This window comes from Microtus ochrogaster, unplaced genomic scaffold (assembly GCF_000317375.1).
Source record: "Microtus ochrogaster isolate Prairie Vole_2 unplaced genomic scaffold, MicOch1.0 UNK80, whole genome shotgun sequence".
Taxonomy (NCBI): Eukaryota; Metazoa; Chordata; class Mammalia; order Rodentia; family Cricetidae; genus Microtus; species Microtus ochrogaster.
This window is the reverse complement of record NW_004949178.1, coordinates 331,635-341,680: the sequence shown is the minus strand read 5'-3', so window position 1 is coordinate 341,680 and position 10,046 is coordinate 331,635. Positions and strand designations below refer to the sequence as shown.

The window sequence follows — 10,046 nt, the reverse complement described above, 5'->3', positions numbered from 1 at the left end:
TCAGTGGTAGTGTACTTGACTAGGATACCTGAGGCACTGTGTTTGATCCCCAGTAGCATGAATAAGAAGAGGGGGGCTAGTGGGTTTTCCCCAACCATAGCGGGGCGCACAACCTGGGTGTCCTTGTTCACTCATTCCTCTCACTGCGTTGTGGGCCTCCACTGCTCTGAAACCCCAGCTTTACGGAATAAGGAAAGAAAGTGACAAGCCACCTTGAAACAGCTACCCAGTAACAGGTACTTCATAGGTAGGTCCTGCCCAGGGCTCAGTCTGAGAGGCCAGGTTTGTGTCAAACATGGGACCCAGAGTAATTTACTAGAGAATTGACTTCAAGTTTTTTTGGGGGGTGGGGGTTCTTTTGTTGGTTTGTTCATTTGGTTGTTGTTGTTTAGAGACAGAGTTTTTCTGTATAACCCTGGTTATCCTGGAACTCACTCTGTAGACCAGGCTGGCATCGATCTCACAGAGATACATCTGCCTATGAGTACTGGCAATAAAGGCGTGCACCACCACCACCCAGCCACATTTAAAGTTTGATGAATAACAGATTGGGTAATTTTGTCTTAGGCTCTTTACCCATCACCTTGGAGGACCGGGATCACCCAGGAATGGCCACCATCATTCCATACAAGTGCCCTTCTCAAGTCACCTGGATTTCACCCACTGATTCTTATCATCATGAACACAAGCTGCAGCCCATTAGATCATGCCCTGAGCACTGTATTCTGCCACCATCGATGTGCACAGCCACCCTGGGACAAACTGGCCTTTCAGAGATCTTCATCTGGGTGCGAGCAGGAGCCTAGCTAAGCTGCTAGGGCCACCATAACTATGACTACCCCAGTGAATCCACTTCCACGACCTGCCTATGACACCAAACTCTGTACACACCTCACTGCTCTCAGAGCCCAAGAGAAGGACCCACATTTAGGGGAAAGATAAAGTCTGCTGGTTTGTTTTAATGTCTTACAATGATGGCTAATCTTGGTTGTCAACTTGACTACATCTGGAATGAACTAAAACAGAAGCAGCTGGGCACACCTGTGAGGAATTTGTTTTGTTTGGCTAATTTTTTTTAAAAGATTTATTTATTTATTATGTATACAACATTCTGCCTCGATGTATGCCCGCACGCCAGAGGAGGGCACCAGATCTCAGTACAGATGGTTGTGAGCCACCATGTGGTTGCTGGGAATTGAACTCAGGACCTCCGGAAGAGTAGTCAGTGCTCTTAACCAAAAAACCATCTCTCCAGCCCTTGTTTGGCTAATTTGAGGCAAGAAGATTCACCCCAAATCTGAATCTTTGGGGTTAGACGAACCACCAACCGTTTGGTGGCAGCCCAAGTTAAAGGACATGGAAGAAGGAAGCTTTCGCCTTTTGCCGGCTTGCTGTCACTCTCCCTGGTGAGTGTATCTATCCTGATGATGCCGAGGCGTTCTTTCCCTGGTGTCAGAACCTACTTCTTGGGGACTCCCACAGACCAAAGACCAGCCCAGCCATCCAGCCTCATGGCCTGAAGAACTGCCTGTCTGGTAGCCTTTCTGTAGGGAGATAGTTATTGTTGACATGAGGCAGACACAGCCTGGAAGCCACTCTAGTAAAACTCCCTTTTCATTCAGATGGATTCCACTGCTCTGCTCCTCTAGAGAACCCTGCCTAACACTGGCATCCGAGGTTCCCTGTGGAGGGAAAAAGGTAGAGCTGAGATGAAGGTAGATGGGCTTGAGCTGGCCAAAATAAGACAAGCAGACCCCAGCTGAGTGTGGACCAGGACAGCCCTGAGCAGCAGGCCTTGTCCTGAGACATCAACTGGAATGTGGCTGGAACTGAGAACTCAAAGCTAACAGGAAAGGACAGAGGCTGTGTCAGGACACACTTCCACACACCCAAGGCCAGGACCATGCTGTCAGCCCTCCAACTGGCCCATTACTGCCCCCCTTCCCTGCCTGCCAGCTGCCAGCAGGGCTCTGCCCTGTGTCTTCCACACCTGTCACTGCCTATCCTTGTCCGAGGGGGACCAGTATTAGCCCCTCCTCAGCCTCCCAGCGGAGCAGGCAGTTAGTGGGGAGGGGAGGGAACATGGACCGGGGACCGATGGTGGGGGCAGGGCCGGGGGCCGGGACCCGAGTCCGAGCACTGCTCGGGTGCCTGGTCAAGGCGCTGCTCTGGGTGGCCTCTGCCTTATTGTATTTTGGAAGTGAACAAGCCGCGCGCCTCTTAGGCAGCCCCTGCTTACGGCGCCTCTACCACGCTTGGTTGGCAGCAGTGGTCATCTTTGGGCCCCTTCTGCAGTTTCATGTCAACTCTCGGACGATCTTCGCTAGCCATGGCAACTTCTTCAACATGTGAGTCCACTGGAGTCCAGGGGAGCTGGCTCCCTATACTCTCGGATCCCGGCTTCCTTCTCCAGGCCTCTCTGTTCTGTTGCCAGTCGGAACACTAAAAATAGGCTAGGAGGTTGAGAAGGTCGGGGGAGAAGAGGGAGGAGAGGAACAGAGCCTGGGGATGCAAGGGAAGTAAAGAACTGAGAGGAAATGTGGACCCTAGAATGCCCAGTGGTCCTCTAAGGAGCCGGGCAATGTGGAAATGGTGGGGGTTGGAAAGAGAACTAGTGATGGGGTGTGGAACACAGATCAAGGTAAGGAGATGGGACTGGGGCTCATCAGATGCTTTCCCTCTTTCTGCCCACAGAAAGTTTGTGAATTCAGCATGGGGCTGGACATGTACCTTCTTGGGGGGCTTTGTGCTGCTGGTGGTGTTCCTGGCTACACGACGCGTGGCAGTGACGGCCAGGCACCTGAGCCGACTGGTGGTGGGGGCAGCTGTCTGGCGGGGGGCCGGCCGGGCCTTTCTACTCATCGAGGACCTGACCGGTTCCTGCTTCGAGCCTCTGCCCCAAGGCCTACTGCTGCATGAGTTGCCTGACCGCAGGAGCTGCCTGGCAGCCGGCCACCAGTGGCGAGGCTACACTGTCTCCTCCCACACCTTCCTGCTCACCTTCTGCTGCCTCCTCATGGCTGAGGAAGCCGCTGTATTTGCCAAGTACCTGGCCCACGGGCTACCAGCCGGGGCCCCCCTGCGCCTTGTTTTCCTACTCAATGTGCTATTGCTGGGCCTCTGGAACTTCTTGCTGCTCTGCACCGTCATCTACTTCCATCAATACACCCACAAGGTGGTGGGTGCAGCAGTAGGCACATTTGCCTGGTACCTTACCTATGGTAGCTGGTACCACCAGCCCTGGTCTCCTGGGATCCCAGGCCATGGGCTCTTCCCCCGATCCCGCTCAATCCGCAAACATAACTGAAAGAAATAAAAGCATACCAGGCCTGGCTCTGGCTCTTCCTGTTCTTGTCAGGCCTAAGAGGGTGGGAGGGGTAAGAGAAGAGTCTGATAGATGCTCGAGTCCCTCCTCATCATTCCCTGAATGTCGTTGACCTTGAATGTGTTTTCTTGAACTCGACTTCCAGCTTTCTGGAGCTGTGATGTCAAGTCAAGGTTCTACAGAGGCCGCTAATTGCCCTTAGGTGTGTTTATAAGCTTTCCACTGGCAGATGCTTCGTCTCCAACCTGGTTACTTCGGTTTTTTCCTGCCTCCGTCACAGACTCCTGATTTCCTTAGGAGCCTGCCTCTCTAGGCAGCTCATGCCAGGACCTTTCCTACCTCTGTCTCATAAGGATGGCACAAATTCATTTCACAATGATGTGTTAAACCAGGCATAGTTCTGTGCCGTGTGAACAAGACAAACAAGGCTTCTGCTGCTCGGAAGCAGATCAGCTCTGGAGAAAGCAAAAGAGAAAACACACAAGTAGCAAATGCTTGCTGGTGCTTGCATGTCAGGCACTGTTCTAAGAGTGTATATATTATTTATATAAATGAATACATTTAGAGGCTGGGGGAATGGTTTGGCGGGTATGGTGCTTGCTGTGCGAGCCTAAGGACCAGCATTTGGTTATCCAGAGCCCAGATAAAAAGCTGGGCATGGGGGGCTGGAGAGATGGCTCAATGGTTAAGAGCATCGCCTGGTTTTCTAAAGGTCCTGAGTTCAATTCCCGGCCACCACATGGTGGCTCACAACCATCTCTAAAGAGGTCTGGTGCCCTCTTCTGGCCTGCAGACATGCACACAGACAGAATATTGTATAAATAATAAATAAATATTTAAAAAAAAAAACACTGGGTATGGCAGCACGCATCTGTCATCCCAGTGCAGCAGAGGCAGAAGCAGGAAAATTCCTGGAGCTTGCCAACCAGCTAGTGTAGCTTGGGGTTTGGTATGAGAGCCTTTTTTCAATAAGTGAGACGTGGGAGGGGCGAGGGAGACACCATCCACCTCTGGCTTCCATGGACTCATGTGTGTGCATGCACTCTCATGTACATACGCACACAATTTTAACCCCCAAACATCCCAGGGAGATAAGTTCAGTAGTGTTCCTATTGTGATTTTTTTTATGTGCATAGGTGTTTTTGCTGTATGTGTGTGTGAACATACCCGTGAAGGTCAGAAAAGGCATTGGATCCTCGGGAACTGGAGTTACAGGCAATTGTGAGCTGTCATGTGGCTGCCAAGGATTGATCAGAAGCACTCTGGAAGAGCAGCCAGTTCTCTTAACCACTGAGCCACCTCCCATCACACACCATTTTTTGGGTTTTTTTTTTTGTTTTTTTTTTTTTTGTTTTTTGAGACAGGGTTTCTCTGTGTAACCCTGGCTGTCCTAGGACTTGTTCTGTAGACCAGGCTGGCCTCCAACTTAGAGATTCACCTGCCTCTGCTTCCAGAATGCTGGGATCAAAGACCTGTGCCACCACCTCCCGGCTCCAAGCCTGGCTTTTTGTTCAACATTAAAAAAAAAAAAAGTTGGAAAAAAAAGCGACGTGTGAAAATTACATGTAACTCAAAATCTCGGGTCCATAAGTTAGGTTTAATTGAAACGCACCCACACTAATTCACTTCATGGGCTGCTTGCCTCTTGCAGTACCAGAGTTGAGCGGCTACAGACATGGTAACACTTCCCAAACCTAAGTAGCCATCACCAACCCCTTACAGAAAAAGCTTGCCTGACCCTGTTCAAACCACTATATTATCGTCTCTCAAAAACAAAAACAAACAAAAATAGTTAATGTCAAAGTCACGGGTGCTGCGGAGGTACTGAAACAGGACGGCTTGTAATAAACTGGGCGGGGAAGGTAGTTTCTGAAAGATGACGGTGGAAAATTCTCTCTGAAAAACTGAGTGAGGACATTGAGGGAAGAGTGTTGTAGATTTCCCAAGGGCTGAGCCCTTGACCTGGAATAAACACTACCTACATAGTATTTGCTTGTGTAATGAGTGAGTGTGGAAAGCAACAGACCGTCAACTTGAAGGGGACAGCTGATTGTGAAAGAAAAGGGTTTGGATTTTATCATAGAGACCTGGCTCCCAGCTGTCGGGGGGGGGGGGGGGATGGTTCATAGGGTAATAGAGTGTGCCACAATGGTTTTGTGCGGATAGGGATAGTGCCAGCGTCTCAGCGTGGTCGTTTGGTGAGCAGGAGTATGCAGGTGAAATAGGGACCATTGCGGCAAGGCGAGAAGAGACCAGGTCTTGCTCCAAATCAGAGAAGATTTAAAACCCCCCAAGTAAGGCTTATTATTGCCCTGGCCCTAGCAGGAGAAGTAGGGGGCGACCGGAAATGGAAGGCGGGGTGGAAAGGGGCAGAGGTGCTGGCGTTGGCAGGCGGGCTCTGGGAGGCGGGCCTGGGCGCAGAGGGGAGAGCCCGGAGTGCTGGGCGGAAGCAATACTCGGGCTGCAGGAGGAGCCCCCGCCCCTCAGTAGGCTGTCCCCGCCTCCTCCAGTCCCTCCGCTCCCCAAGCCAAGGAAGGCTGTGCAGGTTTCGAGCACTGCTTTCGCTTTCCCTTCCCGCTGCCCACTCCAGACTCCTCGTGCGGCGCTTAGCCCCCGGCCCGCTCCGACCATGGCCACACTGAGGGTCCATCCTGAAGCCCAAGCCAAGGTAAGTGCTGCGGGTTCGAGTCTGGATGAGAGGCATTAGAGAGGCGTGGCTCGGAGCGGACCAGGGTTCCGGGAATCAGCCCCAAGCCCCCACATCTGGGTAGGGGGTCTGCTTACTAGTCTGCAGCCAGACGCACCTGTTCCCCTGGGAGTAGGTGAGGCGGCTGTGGTCCAGTGGGGTGAAATGAAGCCGAGAGCTAGTGTGAAGTCTCCTGGCTTGGGGCCCGGGCTACACGCAGAGCCGGGGAGAGGGACTTGCCCCAGCCACTTCGAGATCTTTGACTCAGTTCAGGAAGGACACAGCCTGCTCCCTGCCTCTGCCCACTGGCTTAGGGTTTTGTTTTGTTCGAGACAGGGTCTCTTTATTATGTAGCCCCGGCTGTCCGAAACTCTTTATGTAGATCAGGCTGGACTCGATCGAAATTAGAGACCCACCTGACTTTACCTCTCAAGTGCTGGTGTTTAAGGCGTACATGGTGTACCACGCCCGGTCAGAAGGCTTTCTTATCTCTCCTTACACAACTCTGGTGACCCAAGGGATGTTTTCCCCAAATCCAGCCCCCACGGGGATCCACTGAACTCTCCCCAGATTGAGGTGTGCTGAAAACTGCCACGCCACCTCAGACCACCCTATACAGGGAGGGACCCATCTCTCTTCAGGAGTGGCCTTAGCTGGATCCACTCCTCTATTCCCAAAAGGGACCTGCCCTCAAATGAAGTGGCCCTAAAGCTAGGTTTCTGAAGGGTTGCCTGTACCTACAGGTGGATGTGTTCCGCAAAGACCTGTGTAGCAAGGTAAGACCTACATTCATCGGCAACCCCGTCCAGCTGCTACTGCTGCGCCCTTCCTTGTTGGGCGGTGTGAGCCCTTACTTCACTAGGAAAAGGCATTTGATTATGACCCCATCCTCCTCCACCACCTCATACAGACAGAAAACCTGCTTGGGAGCTATTTTCCCAAGAAGATCGCAGAGCTGGATGCATTCTTAAAGGTAGAGGGTCCTTCCAGGACTCAGGAGGGGCCTGGGATGGGGGTGTGATGTGATAAGAGGAACACCCTCATCTCCAGCTCTACCACTAGGAGCCAGATCTCAATGAAGCCAACCTGAGCAGTCTGAAGGCTCCACTGGACATCCCCATACCTGATCCAGTCAAGGAGAAAGAGAAGGAGGAGCGGAAGAAACAACAGGAGGCAAGCTGGGAGACCCGGGAGGTGGGCCAACCATAGAGAAAACCCAGCCTCAGTTCTGTCTTCCTCCCCACAGAAGGAAGAGAAAGATGAGAAGAAGAAGGGGGAAGATGAAGAAAAAGGTACCTGAACCCAGGCAGAGACAGGCTTGTGTCTCCCAACTTCCAGCTTGCATTCTACACTCGGCTTTCTAGCCCTCGGAAGCTCGGTTATTAACTGACCCATTGCACTCTAGGTCCTCCCTGTGGCCCAGTCAACTGCAATGAGAAGATTGTGGTCCTCCTGCAGCGCCTAAAGCCTGAGATCAAGGATGTCACTGAGCAACTCAATCTGGTGAGTTCTGTTTCATCCGTGCTTCAGCATTGTCCTCTTGGTCCCAGCCAATTAGGACAATGGCACATCGGAGAGGGCAGAGCAAGTGAACCAGCCTTGGGCTCAGCGTGGACCTGGCACTCCTCCATCCACTATAGGCAGACAAGGGAAGAATAGAAACCTGGGGCTTGGGATGTGTATATGGAAGGGAAGGAAGGGAGGTGGTAATAAACCCGGTACCTTCCTTTGCTCCAAGGTCACTACCTGGCTGCAACTACAGATACCTCGGATAGAGGATGGGAATAACTTTGGAGTGGCTGTCCAGGTAAGAGCACTGCCCCTCAATCCTACACAGCCCTCCTGGGTAGCCCGTGCTTCCTTCTCACCCCTTTCTTTCCCAGGAGAAGGTGTTTGAGCTGATGACCAGCCTTCACACCAAGGTGGAGGGCTTCCACACTCAAATCTCTAAGTGAGTTGCCTGGCCACCACACCCCCAGCTCACTCTGCCTTTGGAGATAGGCCTGGGCTCCCTCCTTTCTTTCCTACTCCATGCACACTGCTTCCGTTTCCCACAGGTACTTCTCAGAGAGAGGTGACGCAGTGGCCAAAGCAGCCAAACAGCCCCACGTGGTAGGTGAGGCCCAGGTCGGGTTAAACTGGGGAAGACACGTTGCAAGTCGGGACTAACGCTGGGTTTCTGCAGGGTGATTATCGGCAGCTGGTGCACGAGCTGGACGAGGCAGAGTACCAGGACATCCGGCTGATGGTCATGGAGATCCGTAATGCTTATGTGAGAAGGGGAGTGGAGGGCAGGGGTGGACAGAAGCACCTTTCTGGCCAAGCAGACTTGGGATGGAGGATGACAAGATCAGCCTTTCCAAAGCTAGAACTAGGACACAGAGCCACTGGGGGCCGGTGGCTGACCTCCACCACTCCACCATGATCCTATAGGCTGTGTTATACGACATCATCCTGAAGAACTTCGAGAAGCTCAAGAAGCCCCGTGGAGAAACAAAGGGAATGATCTATTGAGCCCCCTCTCTCATTCCGTGATGGGGTACAATAGAGACCTTCCTGCTCTTCACCGGGAATTATAGACTGTACCCAATCTTCTTCCTGCTGGGGTTTCCCCCTTACTCTGCCTCCCAAACAATAAATATATGGTTGCCCAACAGCCTATCTCTTTATTGTACTCTGACCCACTGGTTCAGGCATTTCCACTAGTGGGACCGCTCCATTGGGTGATCTGAGTGTTAAGCTGCTGGTTGGTCCAGTCCTGCCGAATGTCATCAAGATGGCAGTCAAAGTCCACAAGGTGGAGGTGGGCCTGGCCCTCCAGCAGAGCTCCCACCATCTGTCTTGACTCTTCCCAGTCTCTCCACATCACTCTGAAATTAAAGCAAAGCAACCATGGAGGCCAAACAGTGGGGCCAGACCCAGACTTAAAGGATTGTGTCTAAAGAAACCACAGGGCAGGACCAAGGACAAAGGAGGCCTGGGGAGCCTTGGACTTCGCAGAAGCATAGAGGTCGTGGGGCACTCACAAGTTCTTGTCCTTAGGCACCCATCGAAGACCTTGGTTCTCCAGGACAATGACTGGAGGGACACGAGGCCGAGTCACCAATTTCTTATTATCCAGCTGAGTGGATAAAGGGGTGAGAGTCTCAAGATGCTCTCCCTACTTCATCCCCACCTCCCCACCGGAAAGCCCAAGTCTCACCATAATAAGCACTGCACCAGGGAAGACTTCTGCAATTCGCCCGGCGATTTTCAAGGCCAGAATCCCGGGGCTGTGTAGGGGGAAGATCAGAGGAGTGAGGAGTCAACTGAGGGCAGACCCAGGTCTCCTCCCAGGTCTCACAGATGCTCACAGCTGTAGCCTTTCCCTGCAGCTGTCCTGGGAATGTCGGCCCTGCTTGATGCACAACTGCTTGATGCTTGAATGCTGTGGGAAACATGCTCAGATTCTGCTGTTGAGAGTGGAAATCTAAAGTAGGCTTTGAGGAAGGCAATTTGCCTTAATCATTAAATTAAAACTAAGAGGGCTGGAGCAATGGCTCAGTGGTTAAGAGTACTAACTACTCTTCCAGAGGACTTAGGTTTGAATCTCAGCACCTACATGGCAGTTTACGGCCAGCCCCAGGGGATTCAACGTCCTCTTCTGGCCTCTTGGAGCACTGCAAGCACATAGTATACAGATATAACGTGATGTATACAGTAATTTCACACAGCTCTAACAACTTGTCAGACGATCCTACAGGACAAATCTACACCTAGGTAATATTTGCTTAGGTAATATACAAATCTACACCTAAAGATAGGTCAGTGTTGGGCAAGGCCACACCTTGCTCCTGCCTCCCTAGATATGCATATCCTTGTCCCTCTGTTTAAACTTTAATCTCTCTTCGTGACCCAGAAGTCAGACTTGGGAAGAGTCTCCCTGGAGCTTTGTCCTCTTTCTAGTATGGCCATATTAAATAAATATTTTTTCTTCTTTCCACTAAAAAACAAAAACAGAACACTTTTTAGCTGGGCATGGTGGTGCACACCTTT

General features: G+C 51.8%; 3 protein-coding genes across 3 annotated transcripts in view; 2 read left to right on the top strand and 1 right to left on the bottom strand.

Annotated features, from left to right (window-relative positions):
- Positions 1-2,082: 2,082 nt before the first annotated feature.
- Positions 2,083-3,307, top strand: Fitm1 (fat storage inducing transmembrane protein 1). The gene is made up of 2 exons (XM_005370447.2): positions 2,083-2,348; positions 2,695-3,307. Exons 1-2 carry the CDS (start codon positions 2,083-2,085, stop codon positions 3,305-3,307), a joined length of 879 nt encoding a protein of 292 aa, XP_005370504.1.
- A 2,431-nt stretch (positions 3,308-5,738) lies between these two features.
- On the top strand, positions 5,739-8,660 carry Psme1 (proteasome activator subunit 1). Its single transcript, XM_005370443.3, has 11 exons — positions 5,739-5,993; positions 6,755-6,787; positions 6,922-6,984; positions 7,074-7,184; positions 7,258-7,303; positions 7,417-7,514; positions 7,750-7,818; positions 7,895-7,962; positions 8,069-8,123; positions 8,197-8,283; positions 8,445-8,660. Exons 1-11 carry the CDS (start codon positions 5,955-5,957, stop codon positions 8,523-8,525), a joined length of 750 nt encoding a protein of 249 aa, XP_005370500.1. The 5' UTR covers positions 5,739-5,954; the 3' UTR covers positions 8,526-8,660.
- The window catches only part of Emc9 (ER membrane protein complex subunit 9), a 2,950-nt gene continuing 1,556 nt past the window's right edge, over positions 8,653-10,046 (bottom strand). Inside the window, exons 3-5 of the mRNA XM_005370446.2 lie at positions 9,214-9,283; positions 9,038-9,132; positions 8,653-8,881 (exon numbers count right to left, since the gene is read on the bottom strand). Coding sequence (XP_005370503.1) covers positions 8,701-8,881; positions 9,038-9,132; positions 9,214-9,283 — 346 coding nt within the window. The 3' untranslated portion in view covers positions 8,653-8,700. The remainder of the gene's footprint in view (positions 8,882-9,037; positions 9,133-9,213; positions 9,284-10,046) is intronic.

What these genes read in the sequence shown, in the direction of transcription:
- Psme1 (XM_005370443.3), top strand. Translation starts at nt 5,955, where the DNA reads ATGGCCACACTGAGGGTCCATCCTGAAGCCCAAGCCAAG. An exon ending in AGCTGGATGCATTCTTAAAG is followed by an intron (nt 6,985 to 7,073) that starts GTAGAGGGTCCT and finishes CTCTACCACTAG; the next exon opens with GAGCCAGATCTCAATGAAGC. An exon ending in GGGGGAAGATGAAGAAAAAG is followed by an intron (nt 7,304 to 7,416) that starts GTACCTGAACCC and finishes ATTGCACTCTAG; the next exon opens with GTCCTCCCTGTGGCCCAGTC.
- Fitm1 (XM_005370447.2), top strand. Translation starts at nt 2,083, where the DNA reads ATGGACCGGGGACCGATGGTGGGGGCAGGGCCGGGGGCCGGGACCCGA. An exon ending in CATGGCAACTTCTTCAACAT is followed by an intron (nt 2,349 to 2,694) that starts GTGAGTCCACTG and finishes TTCTGCCCACAG; the next exon opens with AAAGTTTGTGAATTCAGCAT.